The sequence below is a fragment of the Hesperophylax consimilis genome, chromosome 18, assembly GCF_061612785.1.
Source record: "Hesperophylax consimilis isolate HC1 chromosome 18, BYU_Hcon_1.0, whole genome shotgun sequence".
Classification (NCBI taxonomy): domain Eukaryota; kingdom Metazoa; phylum Arthropoda; class Insecta; order Trichoptera; family Limnephilidae; genus Hesperophylax; species Hesperophylax consimilis.
In genome coordinates this window covers 2,818,330-2,839,895 of record NC_142853.1, presented here as the reverse complement: position 1 = coordinate 2,839,895, position 21,566 = coordinate 2,818,330, and the positions used below count along the sequence as shown (strand labels likewise).

Genomic DNA, 21,566 nt, shown 5'->3' with positions numbered 1-21,566 from the left:
TCATTGTAACTTCCTTACTGTTGTGGTTTTAAATATGATCTAAGCATTGTTAGAAAGAAAAACACCACGCTTTACATTCAAATAAAGATGTTAACCACACAATAATTAAAATGTGTACCTTTATGATATAAAAGGTACCGACTGCTATTTGAAAAAAAACTTTAGTGAATATTAAATATGATTTAAGATTTTCACGGCCAAAAGTATTTTTGTTATTTGTTTTTGGGGTATTATGCCGTGTTGCGCTAACTCCTTCTTTAGCCAACGTTTCGGACAGCATTGCAGTGTCCATCATCAGGGCAGATGTGTTATTTGAGGTTGACATTTTAACACAACCTCAAATAACACATCTGCCCTGATGATGGACACTGCAATGCTGTCCGAAACGTTGGCTAAAGAAGGAGTTAGCGCAACACGGCATAATACCTCAAAAACAAATAAAAAAAAATAAAAATAAATAAAAAAAATACTGAATATTTTTTAATATAAAACGAAAAAAAAGTGAGGTGACTTCAATACTTTGTAACATATTGTTTTAAAAAAATACGTTTGTTTTTATATATTTTAATTTTAGTTACATAAAACGTAAAGCAAGCTATTTAATTATTTTTTATCTTTTCTGTAAATTTTGTTATATTTTTAATTGTAAAATATAAAAGGGTATGTTATCACCTTTCTAAAACAGTTTTTAGTTTTTGGATACGTTCCGAAATGAGTAAATATCTTCCAACTTAATACCGCATTCTGGAAGTTTCGTGAAAAATTTATGAAAACATTTATTTATTGAAAAAATCATAAGGCGCTCATCTCCGTAGGGAATTCATGTGTAGATATGTTCAGCATTACACTAATCTAATCTCTAAACAGTATGCATCAAAGTCGCTATCTGCGTCTGTCGGTTTGTGCACTTAGTTTTTCTAAACTACGCAAAAGATTTTGATAAGGTCTATCTATATACGAGTATATAATACATGCATATTATATTTATGAAAAGTAGAGAAAATTCGAGCAACGCCTGGGCAGTAAGTTTAAAGTTGGCAACAACAAAATTCTACTGACTAAATAAGTATTACAAAGTACCAGTGTTGGCTTATCAGCAACGATTTTACGGTTTTGAAGAACATTTTTTAAGACCTTACTGAATAAATGTACTGGTTACATTTTTTGATGAATTAATGATTTATAAAATTTACCTATAGCAAAAAAATGCTTAAAATCTTTTAGTTAATTGACTTAGATCATGATATTTATGGATTTGACCACAAATCATAGAATTAACTTAAGTCGATTATTTTTTATAAGAATTTCTAGAAGTTTACCACAATAAATAAATCGACTAATCAAATCAAAAGATAAAAAATTTAAACCGTTTTTTTATAATTTCACACCACACATTATTTTCCTTATAAGAAAATTCATGATTTAAAACTAATATGTGTGGAGGTAATATGTTTTAATGATAACTGTTAAATTGTACGTAGAAATACCAGATAAAAATTATTTATCCCTTTGCAGTTTATCGTAATTTCTTATTGGCATGAGTATTTCTAAAAATAATAATATTCTAGTTAAAGTGTTTGAATTAATTAATTCTAACTAAAAAGATACAGGATCGATTCCCACTGCATGTCTGGGATGTTGTTAAGAAGAAAGGAAGATGAAGATTGAGAAATATATTTGTGAAGTTATTTGTTAAGTTTGAGAGTCTGCGAAAATGATATCCAGCTGTACAAATTGTTTTTAATGCACATGTCCTTTTAAAACAAGTATTTCATCTTTAATTAAAGATAACTTTTATTTTAATTTCTTTGAAGGTACTCATTAATATATATCATTTTACACTATCTAGGTTACAAACAAATTCTTAAAAGCTTTTTAATCTTTCATACAGATAGCTGCCGAAAATTAGTTGAAGATAATATTGTTTATTCTGAATTTGAAATATGAGATCGACAAAAATGACGTGAAATAATTAGGTCCCGATGTCCGAGTTACTGGATGTGTTTACCCGGTAAGATAGAGATCATGTTTTAGATTCCCAGTTGAGACCTCTACCTTTTTATTTTTATATGTCTTGTTCTGTTTCATGTTTCGTTTAGATATATTAGTATTATCTTTTACTTCAATGGATTGGATACATTAAGGATTATTTTAATTGAGTGTATGCTAGTACAGTGCAGATCAGGTACATGTTACAAGTGTGTACATTACATAATATTTAGGAAGGTATATTTTAATGCAGTGTATTTCTGAGAATTCATTTTTTTTAGGTAGATTATTGTCTCTTGAGACATTTAATCTTAGAGTTTATCATTTTGTGGTTTGGATTGATAATTGTGTGATTATCAGCTCTGTGTAAATTTTGTCAATACATGCTGAATGGAGAAAATTTATTTAGTTTATTAAATTAAATTAAATTCAAATGAATAATTAATTATTTTCAACATCAGCTAGTTAGAATATAATTCCTCTCTGCGTTAAGAAGATTTTGTTAAATTAAATTTAAACAAACAATTCTATCGAATTGTATTATTTTTATTGATGTGTGTGAAAAATTCAGGGATAGTCTGAATTCTTGAAAAATCAGTTAAAATATTAAAAATTGCAAAAAGTGTAATTTTTTTTTTGTAAATCTTATATAAATAGGTACTTTATCGCTTCTGCGAATTCTTCAGACAATCAGTTCATATTTTGATAAAAACTCACTAAAATTCAACGTAAATTTGAGATGGTTCATTCAACCAGAGTTACGCAGGATACACAGAAAACCGAAATTAAAATTTTTGATGATGATTTATAGATTTTGATGCAAATAAACAAAGGAAAAATATTAGCGAACTCCTGTTTGTAAACTTGTTTGAACGTTCCGTTTCTATTTCAAGATGGTGGCCAATTTAAAGGTTTAGTTAAGATTAATTTTCAAATACGAAATCGTTATCGAAACGTTTATTTGGAATTTCGCGATTTTTTTCATTATTAAAGTGCCTGAAGAAAGTTTGAATAAAGATATATCCTGAGATATCGTTTCTTTGGACAAATCGCATTATTCCTTATTTGAAATATTTAAAAAAATATTGTGTACAATATATGGTTTATAATTAAATTGGTAAGTACTTAAGTACAAACATACATATCTTATGATCACAGAAGATTTTCTGATTTTAATTTTTCGACAGAAAATTACAAAATGTTAATTAAAAAAAGTAAAAAGATAAAAAATCTTACCCCATAGTGAATCAACCTGTCTTCTTCTTCAAAACTCCTATCCTTCATCCCGATAACGGGGGCTGAATTTTCTAGAGCCATTTTAAATAACTTAATCACTTCACGTTATAAAAACAAAAAAAATTTACACAAGAAATTTTTCAAAAAATATAGAATAATTTTTTGTATTAAAATTATTTTCGATGATTATTATTGTTATTGAGATTATGCTTCGCAAATGATAAGAAAAATGATAATTATCTCCGAACAGACCAGCTCTCGCCGGTCGCAAGTCTAGAATGAACCCTCGCGAATTTCCCAGCGCTTTATAAGTGGCGCCGTTTGAATTTCGAACTGGGAAAAGGAATATTGGCGCGCGCATCCGGGAGCGCGCCAAACCACTGCTTCTTGGCGCTAATATTCTAGCCATAGAAACGTACGTATTGTAGATACACAATCGTTACAAAAGGTAGGTACTAGTAGTAGATAGGTACTAAGTAGCCGCTACAACAATGACAGTGGACACTAGTTTACCCTTCAGCGCAATGAGAAATAACGTAATTAAAAAAAGTTATTAATATATCAAAATAACGGAATGTACATTTATAGCGTGCTAATTAAATGATATTTTTCCCAAAATCCCCTTCACTCTAATTTTATTATTTAATGAATAAATTATATGTAAGTACTGTATTTATTTTTTTAATTTGTTAATTAGATAGCCCTGATTTATTTAGCTTCAACTTACCAACAATGTCAGAACTGAGTCATTTAGATACTCGCTTGTACCTAGATTATTATGCAGTTGTCAATACTTTCGTAAAAATAATATGTTTGTTCAACTGCACAGAATATATTTACAAGAAGGCTATTGTAACTTCTTCTATAATATTAATAATTAAGGTTAGCATAATACTTATTCTTTTGCATTGAATTTCTACATATGTAATAACAAATTTTACTTCCTGATTACAGTTCCACTAAACTATACATCCCAAATATTTGTAAAAGCCCGAATGAGTGTAGAATAAATAAATAAATAAGTAAATACATATTACGTTCTATTTATTTGTTTACGGTATTTTAAAAAGATACAAAGTTTCTATGTCCGAACAAAATGCTTAAACACTATTTAAAAAAACATTGTGTAGAATATTATAAATCAATCACATATTTTCGTAATTTAAGTTTCAATTTTGTAATGTTTTTATTTTATTTTTTTATTTATTTAGAAAAAAAGTAAATATTCACAAGAGATAAAAATACTTTACATTTCATATCAGACATCACTTTTTTTTGTTTACCCAATTTGTAGAGAAATATTCTCGGGTCAAACTGGGGAGCTAGTCTAACTAACTAACTAACTAACCATCACGCCGTTTCCCCGCAGGGGTAGGCAGAGAGGACGGACCGCCAAACAACTCGGTCCTGGCACACACTCCTTGCCTCATTCACATTCATACATCGTCTCATACATACTCTTCTATTGTTCTGACTCTTGACATGGCCCGACTCAAGTATCTGATTCACTTGGTCGTGCCATGTCTTCCTCGGGCGTCCCCGACTTCTGCTACCATTCACATTTGCATCGTATATTCTCCTTACACTCCTTTCTTCGCTCATTCGCTCTACATGCCCAAACCATCTAAGCGTCCCTTTCTTGATCTTACTCATTACGCTTACATCAGCCTTGCACTCTTTGCGGATATCCACATTCCTCACACGATCAAACATGGTTTTACCACACATACGCCTCAGGGATCTCATTTCAACAGCATTCAATCTACTTTCATCCTTTCTTTGCCAGTTCCATGCCTCACTTCCATACATCGGGGTAGGTACCAGCACTCCATTGTGGACTGCTAACTTCGCTTCTTTGGACAATTTTTCAGCTAGTCTATATGCTTATATATATAGATAATAATATGTATAGTTACAAAAATGGAAAAAGAATATTTTAAAAAATACTGTAAAATACTACAAAATATTGTACAATAAGAAAATTACATATAATTATAGAAACAGAATATCAACAAAAATCAACGAAAATGTATTCTTATAGTTTAATTTATTTTGGTAATCCGCCAAATATCTTCATTGCTCCGTATATCAACGAATTTTTACTGTTGTTTTTTTTCGAAAGGGGAAACGCATTCAATTTATTTTCCTCGTTTGTGTGTGTTTGTGCTGAAAGTTTTTAAATATTTCTTTCGAAATTTTATTGATGTACGGCCATTCATTATTTTGTAGATTAAAAATTGAAGTAAATAATATGTTTAAATGACAAGATATTTAACTCCTTCAACATTTTCCTAATTTTCAGTTATCTATTTTTCTTCAGCATAATTCTTTTAGTTAGATTATAACCCATTTTACCCATACAAATCATATATTGTAAATAAATACCGTATCAGAGAACTACACGGCGAAAAATGAGTAATGCTAATTTATTAGGAATCTCCTCAAATTATTGGTAATCCTAAAAATGGAATTGTAGGCCTTAAACAAATGAATTGACAGATTTACTGTATGTTTATTTACACGATGTCGGAACACGTGTTTGAACACGATGTATGAAAAAATACAGTTAACACACAATAATAACACTCCTTACGTATATGGCGATAAGGTTTAAATTCCCGCTTAACATCATCCGTCTGTTTTGATTTATGCAAGGAAAAAACATGGCCAAAAAGTACCTTTTATTTTATTTTGTGGATGTTCAGGCATAAATATTAGAATTTTTTCCGATCGTTTTATAAATAACTTATTTTGCCACATTATACAATAAAATCAAAACCGAAAATAGGTTCGTAAGTAGGAGATTTTGAACTTTAAAGCAGTTTTCATAGGACTTATACATTATTTTTTTCTGGGCTTATAAAAAAATTTATCTAAAAAATACTCGATTATTTCAAAGGTCATGATGTATTCTACTCGCAATATTTAATTAAAGCATCTGAAACATTTCTAGGCGATCAAATGTTCAAACCAAAAAAACATGATTTTGCATTACTACGTAGTGCATCGCCTTAACCAGATTACCAATAATATGAAGAGATTCTTAAAAAAAATAGCAAAACTTATTTATCTCCGTACGCCATCTTTAGAATGTTGCAAAGTTCTTACCAGAATATATTTGCAACTTGCGACTCGCAACAATCGAGGATAATGTTAGTATTAAAAAACTTAGATGAGTTAAGTTAGATGAATAACAATGTCTCAGTAGCAGAGTTTTGGTCCCGGTAGTACAGGAAGGAACTGGTTTTGAATTCCAGTTGGGTTCGCTATCTTATTTTTATTTTCAGTGTCTTAAATAATAATCTTAGTATTATAATAATTAAAACGATGTACATAAATATTGAATCGTACTTCAGCATGTGATGGGTTAAACGTAACAGACTAGCCGGTGTCAGGCAGCAAGTCAGGTAAAAAAGCAAATCAGTCGCGAATGTGTGCTTGCTACTTGTGACTCGGAGGTGATTTATCTACCGCTGTCACTGACACCAGTTTTTACATGACAAAAGGCCATCGGTGCAGTATTAAATAATAATTAAGTCATCTTAATGTGACAATACAAGTAATAATGGTACTGAGACGAATAGATAAAATAAATAGTATAAATAACACCACTGAATAAGCAATTTTTTGTTTAATTATAAAATGAATATTATAATATTATAAAATTGAAAGGATAATCAATTTGATCTGACTCTTGGTTAGTTGACCCCCGTCAGTTCTGATCCCCAGGTTAGTTGAACCCTCTGCCAGTTGGTCCCTTGGAAACTTGAACCCTAATTGATTATTTTCGTTGTATTTACTGCCTGGTAACGTATGCTGAGAGGATATACAAAATACGTTTGCAGGCGTCTTAAGAGGAAATCCGCTAAACATTATTTTTACTAACATTAAAACTGTGCCCTCTGAAGGAGAATGCGTAGAGGTTATACCTACAAATAACAAAATTCCACATACTACCATCAACTGGCAGAGGGATCAACTGTCGGGGGATCAAATTTCAGGGGGTCAAATTTCCGGGGGACCAATTTTCAGATTTTATTTCAAGTCTAAATAATTCACGCCACAATTTTTTGTATTATTTATGTATATACCACATAAGAGTCCAAACTGCTCACAACCATCTGGAACGAATGAGACTGTGGTATAACCAATTGTGGTATGTTATGAGGCTGAAGGTAGTGGAGTGAGGAAATCTGGTCACCAAATACGGCTAAAGCTATTTCAACCAATAAGAGGTGTTATTTTGAATAGCCCGCTATTTCGGTAGAGGCTGTCATTGAAGCATTTTGAAGCTGTAATTTTTTGAAATTTGACAAGTAAAAACTACGCCATTAATAAAAATGGAACGATACACGCTTCAACAACGCATTGAAATTATTAAAATTCACTTGAGTGAATCAAATGCAAATCATCTTGAGTGATGAGGCCCATTTCCACCTCGGTGGCTTCGTCAACAAGCAAAATTTTCGCATCTGGGGCTCGGAAAACCCAAGAGTTATTGTTGAAAAGCTTCTCTATGATGTGAGACTGTTTGGTTCGGTTTATGGTCCAGCGGAGTCATAAGACCTTACTTTTTCGAAAATGAGGCTGGAGCAACAGTTACGGTGAATGGATTGCGCTATCGAGAGATTATTAATGATTTTTTATGGCTGGAATTGGATGGTATTGATCTGCACAACGTTTACTTTCAACAAAACGGCGCTACGTGCCACAGAAGCAACGAAACCATTGATATTTTACAATTGAATATCAAAATAACACCTCATATTGGAAAACCCTGTACTATATATTTTCAAATTGCTAAATCATTAAATAACATAAATTGATAAAATAAAATTCAATTTATTCAATCACGGATTGCTAAATAAGAGCCTTGACCAGTCCCTTAACCGGTCACTAGAATTTAATATCAATTTCATTAACGCATTTGTGTAAAGTTTTACGGTTAATTCACTTACCCATGCCGCCTGATAATTTTCTTGTACACAAAGTTTTCTCATTTCTTCTTAAGGGATAGTGTAAATGCAGTGTTAGTGAGCCCGAGTCTGGAATTTTTAACCAGATTTGGACATCTCATCGGCGGTCGCAGCAACCTACCCGTGTCTCTCGCCTACACCGCACCGATACTTTAACCCCGGTGCTGTAAAACAAATGCAATGTCAGTAAGCCCGAGTTCGGCATATTGATAATTTTTACCAAATGTGGAGACCTCATCGGCCGTCGTATACCGATACTTCGACCCCCGCTGCCGCCACCATGCTCGCCGTCACCTTCACCGGCATCGTTATAGACGTCTGTCGACCATATGAACTGTCCGTGTTTCGGTCACTGAATTGCCCACAACCATCACCCTTACAAGATGACCCGTATAGTGTTGCCAACTCAACTACTTCAAAATATGCTAGAGTGATGGGAAAATATGCTAAATTCCTTTAAAAAATGCCAAAAAAAGCCAACATAAAATTAAATTAGTATTTATTGAGAAATAGAGTGATGGGAAAAATATGCCAGAAAAATGCTTAATTACTTTAAAAAATACCAAAAAAAGCTAACATAAATCAATATCTTCTTCTTCTTCATTATCAGAAGCTGATGTGGAAGGTTGAGAGACGGAGTCGTAACTTTCTTTGGTCCCAATGCAGCGTAGTACTTCGTCAGGAACAGTGTAAGAATAACAGCACTTTCCTGCTCTCTTTAGGCCAAATCTCACGTACAAAATGGCATTCAGGGTTCTCACCTCCAAACGATTTCAGAGTTTTGTTTTGACCAGACTCATTTGGCTAAATACACGTTCAATGTCCGCATTTGAATGCGGCAATGTTAAAATAGACATTGCAAACTGACATAAATCACCGAAGGGGTTATTATTAGCTGCATCTTTATATTGCATGACTTCATTCCAAAACTCTACAGTGGAAGTCAAGGATTCCCATTTAATGTGAACTATGTTTCTCCATTGAGACACCAGTTTTTCAATCGATATCATTTTTGTTAGTTAAAAAATTGGTTTTTATTATTTTCATGTTTCCGTAAAAATAAGCCAAATAAATATGCTATATGCTAAAAGCATAATAGTTATGCTAAACATGGAGTAATTATGCCAAATTTAGCATATAATATGCTAACTTGGCAACACTGCCGTACAAGATAATCATCTGGCAATTTCTACATCCCCGCTGCACCGCTCCAGGGCCTCTACGCCCTAGGAAGGACGAAATCGAATTGAAGCCGCGCCTTTTGTCTTCTGCCGATATGGACTAATTACTAACAATTATGCAGTGAAAAGAACGATTCTTTTTGTTTTAGAGTTAAGTTTTTTCATTTGGACATCTGGAACAGTTTTGATGGCGTTAGGATTAAGTTAAATATTGTATTAATTTGTATGTTAGTGCTTTATACCTAAGTACCAGTATGTTCGACTATAAACAGTTCGTAGAAGGGAATAGCCGACACAGGTGTAGATGAGGCTAGCTATCCATCACATCGCCAACCCTTCGGTGGCGCAAAGAGGAGGAAGGAACTCGAACAATGTCGAATTGGTACGTGGAATATTAGAGGAGGTATGGAAAGAAAGATGAATGAATGCAGGTAACTCCATTAATGGAGGACTGAACGCAGTTGGCGCTAACAAAAAATTGTCCAAAGAAGCGAAGTTAGCAGTCCACAATGGAGTGCTTGTACCTACCCTGATGTATGGAAGTGATGCATGGAACTGGCAAATAAAGGATGAAAGTAGATTGAATGCTGTTGAAATGAGATCCCCTGAGGCGTATGTGTGGTAAATTCATGTATGATCGTGTGAGGAATGTGGAGATTCGCAAAGAGTGCAAGGCTGATGTAAGCGTAATGAGTAAGATCAAGAAAGGGACGCTTAGATGGTTTGGGCATATAGTATAAAAGTTTCTAATTATATTCGTTAAATACTTTAAAATAAAAAAAATAAATATTTTTGACTTGTAGTATTTAAAAAAAATTAATTATTCGTTTTGTGGTGAGTTAATTTTTTTCGATATTCTTACGTGTCTGTAGTTACAGTTTTTATGTTCACACTTCCATTATTACTCTATTTTACCTATTATTTTATAATATATGTTTTAATTACAATTGAATGCTCACGGAATAATCGAATCAAGTCAGGTAAATGTCAGGTAAATAAATAATTGATCACGAACATACAGCGTTGACAACTCTATCGTTACAAATCTATATACTGAAAGAGACTATTAATCTCCAACTAAACACAATAAATAAAACATAATATAATGTGTCTTTCAACAGCCTGTCGAGCCTTTTCTATTGAAAGCCTTCGTTTTTATTGTATATATAAAAAACAATCAATCAAAAAAAAAAAAAAATTTTATAGTAATGCATTTTTTTATTAATTGATGTATTTAAAAACGATTGCAAAGATTGAAACTTCGTCCCCAGGGACCGACTAATGTGAACCACTTATGCCAAATACTAATTGGATGCTACCGAGATTTGTTGATACAACTTCAGAGGAATGTGTGTGCGTGCTTGTGTGTGCGTGCGTGTGTGTGCTTTAGTGCCACCAAAAGTTGATGTAATGCATTATCATTGACAATGAGTCTATTTCCTGAGTTTTAGCTCAATCGGATGTCGAAAAGTGGGTCAATTTCGACTTTCAAATTCTATTTCATTCATTTATTTATTATTCAAGAAAACGAAATTCAAATAGTCTTATCGTTTCTTGTTAAAGTGTAAATTTTAATTAACCATCTAATAATTCTAAAAGAGGAACTATTCAGCCTACCGAGACACTGCAGCGCTCCGAAAATATTCATGGAAGGAACACTATCAGAGCACTTCTCTGACACCGCATGAAAATTTTGTAGGGCAGACTACGCCAATTCAAGAATACCATCATCACCGCCATGGCTGCCTGGATAGAGTCCCTCCTGATGCACGGAGAATACGTATTGTTCTAAATCAGGTATAATTATTCATTTTCCTGTTAAAAATGGGACTGCGGGACTATGATGAATGAATTAAAAGAGTTCCTAACAAAGTATCAGTCAAAAACAAATGTTTTATGAGGACGGCGTAAGAAGTGTTCACACAAATACTGGTATTGATACTGGCACACTTATAATGTAGCATGTCGTGATGTCTATTCGGAAAAATACTCTGTTCTCGATATATTCTGAATGACTAATATTTCATCAGAAACTTAGCAGGTTGTCACTTTTTTTAACAATATCATCTACTGTGGGCGTACTGTACAGGGCCCGCAGATACTTTAATAATACACAACTGCTGACCCTGTACAAATCGCAAGTGCGCCCTACTGTCGAATTTGGCAGCCATCTCTGGTCCGGAGCCCCTAAATACCTGAAAAAAACCCTTGACTCTGTGCAAAAACGGGCGGTCCGTTTGATAGATTCCCCAATCTTAACAAACGGACTGCAATCTTTAGAGCACAGGCGTCAGGTATGTATGCTGTCCTTGTTCTATCGGTATTACAATGGAAGATGCTTTGAGGAACTAGCGTCATTGATCCCTTCGGCACCGGTGCGTAGTCGGGATACACGCCAAACGCGCGCCCAACATTTGTACACAGTTGACATTTGTCACATGAGAACGGGTCGCTTCTACGATTCGTTCTTAAGTTCAAAAGCTCGGCTGTGGAACGAACTGCCGGCCTCTGTGTTTCCTCCCTCCTACAACATGGGACTCTTCAAGACCCATGTTCACTCCTTCCTCTCCACAAAAAGACCCTCCACACAGCATCCCCAAAGATGACATAGGCCCTGAGGGAAATTATTTTCTTCAGGTCCTCCTGTGTGGAGTTAATATAAAAAATAAAAAAAATCTTTCTCCATGTGGCCCGTCAGGAAATTATCCAGGAGTATAATTTAAAATTCATATTTTTAACATCTTTTATATATTTTTAATTTTTTTTTTCTTATTGTCATTTTTTAAACTCTGAATTATTGAATTTAATGAATCGTCGTTCCCCGAATAAAATATGAACAAATAAATAATAAAAATGAGGAGGAAATAATAAGTGAATGTGAAGAAAACAAGTGAATATGCGTTAAAAAAATTCTTTTGTGTATTCAACAACGTTATTATTCAATTTATAAAACACAGTTTATTTAAACAAGTTCTTCTTTGTAATTATTATTATGAATGACAGCTGTTTCGCCTTCTGAAAGCATTATCAAACTGACATAAAATGCCTTTAGAAGGCGAAACAGCTTTCATGTATAATACTACAAAATTACATAATTACACAGCAGATAACAATAAATTAAATGCTTTCGTATAATCGCATTTATTCCAGTGTTATTGCATTTAATTTTTTTTTCGATTTATGTATTTTCACTTATGATTTGAATCTTTAAAAGTTCTCTTATCTCTCATAATTAAAAATAAATATTTAAAAATGTTGTAATGCATAGATAAATTGCTATAAAACTTGTAGGTTTTAAAATATTTTTAGTTCGTTTTTTTATTAATAATTAGCTTGTACACAATGCTATTAACTAGTTAACAAATAACAGGTTGTTTTATTGTTATTAAACACAATCGTTTGCTTCAATTAATGTTTGTTGTTTTTATTTTAATAGCTGATAATAAATCTAAAAGACTAGTAGCGAATTGCCATTTCCGTCATAATAAATATGTTTGCTTTTTTAAGTTACTTGGTATTGCAATAATAAAATAAATAAAATAAAACTAAAGTATGTGGTCATTTGAAATAGATTTCATTTAATTGTTTTGCTTTAATAAAATGACGTCCATTAATTAGAGAATTACACATGAAAATAGAATGCAGATAAATGTTAAGGTGAGCTTGGGTACCGCCGCCCCGGGAACCATTTGTTGGATAATCAACAACTCTGCCATAGGTCACCCCGAGCGGTTCACTACGTTTGGTGACTTAGCAGGAGTGCCCGGGTTCATCGGGTGAGGTGTGTTCAGGTGTGTGCGCCTGCCCACCTTTTAGACAGACCCTTTGACCTCTCAAACCGTATTCTCGACCCATCGCCTTGCGTTGCAGTGGGAGGGATATATTCAGACATCTGTCACTCCTGAACACTGATCAATAGATTCCTACCCAACCCCATACCTTTTACATTCCTAGAAGTTCCTCTGCTTCCTTTCCTTAAAAAAGACCATCCACACAGCATTCTAAAGATGACATAGGCCCTGAGAGAAAATATTTTCTTCAGGGCCTCCTGTGTGTGTGTGTTAATGTAAAAAAATGTCAAATGGCTCATCATATTTGCAGTAGATTCTATATTTTCAATATAAAAAGCTTTTTGTAAAGTAGTGAGTGCTTTTGCTCTCCAGATCCAGTTCGAATATCAGTGAAGTGTAATTACATAATTTTGCATCATATTAAATTCAATCACATGGGCGTTTAGGATATAAAACCACATACATTTATGATTGATATACTAAGAAATTATTCCAGGAAGTTCTGAATAAAAGGTTTCGTAACAATTCCTAAATAAATTCTGCACTAATGATTTCAGCTACATATATGTATGTATACTTAGTTTCCTCATCTGAAATACCAGCATAGACATATGAATATTAGTAGACCTGCCCTAAGTGATTAAAAGCGTATTATTCCCCACTCCCCATACCGGTTCCATTGGAGCCGGCTGGGCTCGCGTATGGCTTCCCGTGAATCTTGAGAATGTGACGTCATCATTCTTGTTCGAACTAGCGTCGAGCTATGGTCGAGGCATTTTATGAAATAACACGGCAAAATAGTGGCTTGTGATATGAAAACTTGTAAAAATAGATGTGAAAAAGAGAATAAACCCAATTGTCGTATTACATTCCATATGTAAGCATCATTTTAAGCTTATTCACGTCGTATAATATGAATCAGTTGTAGAAACATATACTATCACATCGAGCCAACATTGGTCGAATGTAGCGATTCTCAAGTGTGCGCATCGTTGTTACTGGGAAGTAAATTATGAACACTTATAAAAGTGTCTTAACTAAATACGTAAACAAAATATTCGACTCTGAAAATAGAAGAAATTTTTTTTGCCGAATTTGGACTTCGCAAATTTGTTCATAACGTGGCGAGTAATTTGCGCTCCCATGTAAAAATTTCTATTCATTCAAAAGCAGATTTTACTTTTAAGAACTAAATGGTGATATTATAATGCGAGATGCCTATATACTGTCAGATTGATTTATTGACGAATCACAGTCAGCTTTACCCCCTTCGTTCTTCAACAGTTGATTTTACCCCTCACCTTTAATTTCTAGTCTATATATTCATATGTCTGTGAATACCAGGTAGTTTGTCGTTAAAAACAGACGAATTCTCCCAGGCTACGAAAAACTTATTTATTTATTTATTCACACCGTCAAAGTTTTACATTTATACATTGTTATAGGTAAATTGTTCAGGAGTACAATAATAAGTGTATAGTACGTAACATAATACACTGAGTATGAACGATATATCGTATATGCTTATAAGCAGGCACAACACAAGTTGTAATGGAGAGTTCTGTTATACAAAAGAATTCAATAAGAGTACAAAATATCTATTTATGTCTAGACGTTACCCTAAAATAAAGCCAGAATCTTAACGACATAAGTGAATCAGCCGTGCACAAAAATATGCGACGCGCGGCCCTGCGAAATGGACGGTCCACGGACCTACGGTCGACTTTGCCCTAGCAGACCTAGATAATTGATATTTCTGTGCGGTTTTGTTTAATTATTTCTGATAAGCATATTACTACTAAACTAAAATCTAAAAAAAATGTTTTAAAAAAAAATCAAACCGTTTTACATATAATATTTTAAAGGTAAGGTCTTGTTTTTACTAATTTTAAATATAAATAACTTAAATCCGTAGGAATCCCTTTGGAAACATTTGTGATTTTAGTAATACGTTCATCAGAAATAGTTAAAATGTGAGCGTAGAGCAAACCCCGTTATTAAAAAAGTAGTTACAGAGCAATGTGTAGTGACTTTATTGATTTTTACAAAAATGAACAGTTTGTTGTAAAGCATTTTTGCACTAAGCAAACCTTCATAACGATAGATGGGTGTTTTATAGAACATAATGAAATTAATGCAGCCATGAAAGGTGCACATGAAATATTTATCGATAGTTGAACAAAGGAGTTTGATAAATGTAATATAGTAATATAATAACATATTTAAATAGTTATTTATTTATTATTACACACCCTAATGGGCTTTTACACACTACAAAGTTTAATAGTAGAGTATCACAGTTATTATAAATTCTACAAACTTAAAACAAAAAAGGAAACATAATACAACGAAAAAAGAAAAAAATATTAAATGTTACAACAAAAGCATATAATAAAATAATATACATTAGTAAAAATGATAAGAAGTCTCACTTAAATAGATATTCAAAATAAAAATTATATATTGCGGAAATTATAGATGTGTATTTGTGTCTCGATATATAAAAGAATTGAAATAAACAATATTTATATTGATTATTTGTAAGATGAAATATATCTCCCAGATCAGATTATTTATTTCCGAGACTGTGAAGTCTTGGAATTGGGGAATTTTGATAAGACAGAGTGTCCTGGTGTTGTAAAAATAAAAGGGTAGTAAATTTCGGCAAGATCTTTTGGATATGTGGATGCTGATTAATTGGAGTAACTCAGGACAGTCAATTTGGTAATGTCATGTATTTTATGTAGTACTATTTAATCTGTGTTTATTCTTCTTTCTGAAAGTTTTAATAGGGACAATTTATCTAGTAAGTAGTTATAATCAATGTTTTCTACAGGAATATGCAATTTATAGTTTATATACTTCAGGAACTTATGTTGAATCTTTTCAATGTTATCAGAATGAATATTGTAAAAGGGAGACCATAACGTAGAGTTATACTCTAGTTGGAATCTAACATTTATGTTATGTTAGAAATAAGTTATATTATGTTACCTAGGAATGTTTAACCCGTTCGGTATTTTTGTGCCGTTTAGTACACAGCACAGTGTTCTTTAGACACAAACTGAGACTGACTCATAAAAGTCGTCCTATCGCATTTTGTATTACTGTGAGATATATTATTTAAGCAGCGATAGAAAATGGCCATACAACGCTTCGTATTTTCATTTAAAATCCTATATATGGACACTTCAAAATAATATATTCCAACAGTCATACACAGCCATTTGAGTGTATGTTCTAACAAACAAAGTGAAGTGACAGTAAAATATACATTTTTTTTTATAATTTAATACGTTTTTTTTAGTTTCGTATTAAGTGGTATTTTTCAGTTTACAAGAAAAAACAATCGGTAAACAACAAAACAATCGTAAAAAAATTATTATATTTTTTAAATCCAAATTTAATATTATAAAATCTGAAAGAGTTTCATGTATTATCTAAAATTTTATTTCATTTTGGTATGTTTTAAAATACAACGAATGTATCGAAAAATTAATGTCGTTTTTAACAGACCGATTGCCATCTATAATGATGCAATATAGGCATGCTGAATCTGTTCTATAGGTATGTTGATAGAGCCTGCTCTATGGAGCTAGCAGCATTGATCCCCGGTGCACGTGCGTGAAACTCGACCCACACGAGCTAAATACCCATTCACAGTTCATGTTTGCTCGTTTTTGTATGTGGAACGAGCTACCGGCATCTGTTTGTCCTATTTCATATAATTCAGGCCTCTTGAAGACCCGCATTAACAAATCGGCGTTTTTGTTACGTGTCACATGAAAAAAAGATAAAACAGCAATATTTCTAAATATAAATAAATAAAGCATAATCTCGGAATACCCCAGGGGTTTTTGAATGAAGCAAGGAATTTGTGTCAAGACAGAGTTGTACACAGCAAGGATATCCGAAACCGTGGCTCCAGTTTCGTGGCTTAATACACTTCATTGCTTAAGGCGAAACAATACGTCGTTTAACATTTGGAATCGGGCCGCTAACAATAACATTCTTTATGTAGATGGCGATAAGGTTTAAATTCCCGCCTAACACAAGCCGCCCCTTTTGATTTATGCAAGAAAAAAACATCGCCAAAAAAGTTCAGGCACAAATATTGAAATGTTCTACCATCATTTTCCAAAGAACTTAATTTTCCAAATTATACAATTAAACCACAACCGAAAATGGGTTCATAAGTAGCAGATTTGAAACTTTTAAGCAGTTTTTGTACCCGATACTTCACTTTTTTACAGTCTTTTAAAAATACTTCATAACGCTCTTTTATTTCAAAGGCCAAAATGTGTTCTACTTTGCAGTATTTAATTAAAGCTTCTAAATTTTTTTAAGGCGATGAAATTTTCAAACGAAAAGCGGATGATTTTGCATTATTACGTAGTGCTTAACGCAAAATCACTATTTTGATTAATCTTCATAACGAATTGGTGTACATTATGAATACCAAAAAATATGTTTTACATAAATTGAAGGCTTCCTATCGTTTCGCTTGAGTAGAATACAAATAAAAAAATAAATTACTCAATGAAAAATATAAATGTAAACTAATAAAAAAATATTTTTTCAACACAAATGTATGGACGCATAAAGGAAACAACTTTAAAAAATACAGTATTATAGCTAAGAATATCTGTGACATTTTCACTACATTAATTTTTTTGCTTTCTTATAAAATTATTTAAAAAATAAATTAAAACCAGTTTTGTGCTTGAACTCGAACATTGACTCCGTTTGTCAAGCGATTTTAATGCCTATTACCTACAATATAAGGTATACCAAGAATATAAACATATTTGGTTTGTAGTTTCCTCTTAAGAACTTCCTTTCGAACCTAAAAATGATAATCATAAATGCTTAACCGTATCAGATTTGTCCAAACCCGTCTATAGAAAACAATATATTAATCTCCATAGTCGAATAAATACAGGGTTGTCCAAACGAGTTTTTTTTGTAATTTAAAAATACTTCATTTGCCAAAGCCTTTCTACGAGATCATGAAATGCACGACTCTTGTCCTATGTTATTCTTTGAAGTTGTAACATAATTATTATCCTTCTAGAAGTTGCCTGGGTGCGTACAAGGCACAGGTTTTAAAAGGATAAAAAAGAAGTGGCTAACCACAGACGAGAGCCAGTTTTTTCTGTGTGTAAATCTGTATCACAGGGCAAACATAAATATTTAGTATCTGCATAAATAAAGCGGACAATTTAAATGTTACCATGTGATTCAGTTATAAAAACTACCCAGAATAACCCATGTAAAAGTTAGTACACGCCTACACAAAATAATCGGTATTTTTTTACCAATTAGTTCGTATTGAGACTTTGACGTCCTTGGTAGGTACGTTTTTCCTTTTTTTAAAGTATTCGTATATTAAATTAAGAACCTGGTTAATTTTTTGTCCTTAAATGATCGAACGATCATTTAAAACGCAGGTTTGCTTTCGGCTTTAAAATATCAACTTACCTAGGACGGGTTTTAAGGAATTTAAATGTTAATATCCAAGTTCTGTCATTATCCAAGTACTCTGAAATAACCAGCCCATGATGAAATTATAACAAAACTTGAATGAAACTTTCACAGAACTTGAAATGGACATCGCTTGCGAAAGGGTTGAGTTCGCGGTGCCTATGTGGGAACCTGACGTTTTGGACCACTCGAACAACTAACGAAAATAAGTTGCTCCACGTTATGCCTTCCTGGTTCGTCTTCAACCTTTTTTTATATTTTAAGTCACACATTTGATGGTTGCAACAATAACATTTGGCTGTCATCAGTTGTTTTGTTTTGCTCTATCTAAAATTAATTTTTTACCATTCTTTTTTGTTTTCTGGCAAAAAAAAAGTGTAGTGTGTTGTGCCTTGAGGTTTCTTCTCCCTCCTGATCTTCCAGGAGTCACTTTTCGCTGCTGATTTCCAGATATTTATAAACTTTTTTACTTCTGTCATTTTTCATACTATTATTGTAGTTGTTTACTGTTGTGAATAATGGAGGAAGATTTCCCCCCTGGAGCCCCTACAAAGCCCCCAGATCCCTCTCCAGACCCCCCAGACGGGGAAAATGTAGAAATTTCTGACAGTGATTCTGTCATCTTGACTTCTACCAAAAAAAGGAAATTTACTCCTTCTTCCCCAATAAAACTTGACTCGCCTTCGACTTCACTGTCCCCACCAGCACTTTCTCAACTTCCTCCAACAAACTTTTATTCTCCTCATTCCCGTGGCCCATTCATAGCATACGCCCAAAAAACTGAGCAAGGAAAAACCATCCACCCTCTTGAATTTGGCAAATTCCTATCAAATAGCAAGAATCTTTCAATCAAACCTGGAGGTGTAAAAGCCGAGGGTCGCTTCCGAATCTCCGTCGAATTCCTCTCAGGGCCAGCTGCCAACAGTTTCATCAAAAATATCTTCATTTCATCTAATTCAAAGTTCAAGGCATATATCCCTACTTTTAATGTCACTCGCATGGGCCTGGTCAGAGGTATCTCGACCGATCTGTCCATCGAAGAAATTCTGTCTTCACTTTCAACCCCCCAACATATTGGCAATCCCATAAAAGCCAGGAGGCTAAATTACAAGGACTCCTCTGAGGGTATAATTACCTGGAAGCCCTCCCAATCTGTTGTTATCACCTTTGAAGGTCAATCTCTTCCCTCCCATATATATTTATTCTTCAACTCATTACCAGTTGAAATGTATACATATCCCACCACTCAATGTTTCAATTGCTGCCGTTTTGGTCATACCAAAGCTGCATGCAGATCTCAACCCAGATGTTTTAAATGTGGAGAAAACCACGCAGCTGACCAATGTCCTTCTTCCTCCTCACCTAAATGTTTTAACTGCTCAGGCTCACATACAGCTATCAACACATCTTGCCCAGAACAATCTCGCCAAAAAAATATTAAAATTTCAATGGCCTCTCAGAACTTGTCTTTTCTGCAGGCTTCTAAATTATTCCCGCCTGTCAAAAAATCATTTGCTGAGGCTTTATCCAGCAACTCCTCATCCAACCCTCTTCCCTCCACTACAACAACTTCTTCTCGTTCAACTAAATTCACATACAAAAACGCTATCTCTAAACCGGCTCCTGGATACGATCAGCAACAACACAACTCACTGCTCTTAAATCCCAATGGTTCACCTCTTTCAAATGCCACAAATGGGTGTGCAAATAATTATAATCCGTCCTCAATGAACTCTCTTAAACTTTCTGAAAAACTCTCCCAAGACAATTCTTCATTTATCCAAACTCTTATTATGCTTCTAATTGACCTTATTTCTTCTCAAACTAATCTACCGTCCAACGCTGCTACTATTATTTCCACATTAAAATCATTTATTCAAAATGGCTCTTCAGGATGTCAGAATACTTCAGTGGAATAGACGAAGTGCTATTTCTAACAAATCTGATCTCCTTAACCTATTAAATTCCAACTTTATTTCTTTGGCTGCTATCTCGGAGACTTGGTTTACTCCATCCACCCACTTTAATGTGGGAGGGTATTCCTGTCTCCGCGACGATCGCCCGGAAGGTTCGGGCGGCGGTGCTGCCCTTTTTATTAAAAAATCCATATCATTTTCCCCAATAAATAATATCAAACCCCCCAATGCTGACTTCCAAATGGTTGCAGCTAAAATAAAGGACACATCCTTTATTTCAGTCTATCTTCCCCCAACAGCCCACTTCAATAAACAAACTTGGTTGCAAATTGTAAGTCAACTAAGCCCTCCTTTCTTTATATTAGGCGATTTTAATGCCCATTCCCCCGTCTGGGGTTCTGCTTTCTCCGACCGAGATGGTCGAAGTGTGATGGATTTCCTAGATCAATCCAACCTTTTCCTTTTGAATGACGGATCTCCTACTAGGATCTCACGCCCCAGCACAAACCCCAGTGCAGTGGATCTCTCGATATGTTCTACTAGTCTGGCTTCTCTCTCCTCGTGGGTGGTGTCCCCCGACCCTTGCTCCAGTGATCATTTCCCGATCATCATTACTTATCAAACTTCTTTCCAATCGGACAAGTCTCATATTTCGACAAAGATTAAAACGAAACACACCAAATGGGATGAATTTAACTCTCATATGGACAAGTTCCTACTAAATTCACCCGCCACCGATATATTTTCCGTCAAAGATGATTATAATAACTTCAAATCAATGCTCATAACTGCAATAAATAAATCAAATCCTCCCCCTAAAACTAAATCTCTCAAAAAACTCCCTCCAACTCCCTGGTGGGATGAGGAATGTTCCAAAGTAGTAAGAATTCGGAAAGCTAAATCTCTTTCCTATCGTTACAATATGACTATGGAGAACTATCTTATATACAAAAACGCTGAATCCAATGCCAAAAGGGTATTGAGGTCAAAAAA

At 33.7% G+C, this 21,566-nt stretch overlaps 1 protein-coding gene across 2 annotated transcripts in view; it reads right to left on the bottom strand.

The window, feature by feature from the left end:
- Positions 1-21,566, bottom strand: part of LOC149415236 (arylalkylamine N-acetyltransferase 1-like) — a 122,373-nt gene that overhangs the window by 41,562 nt on the left and 59,245 nt on the right. Inside the window, exon 1 of one of the 2 annotated variants that reach the window (XM_089642804.1) lies at positions 3,226-3,477. The exons of the other annotated variant lie outside the window; for it this stretch is intronic. Coding sequence (XP_089498930.1) covers positions 3,226-3,306 — 81 coding nt within the window. The 5' untranslated portion in view covers positions 3,307-3,477. Of the gene's footprint in view, positions 1-3,225; positions 3,478-21,566 lie in introns of those variants that run through there. 2 annotated transcript variants of the gene reach the window in all.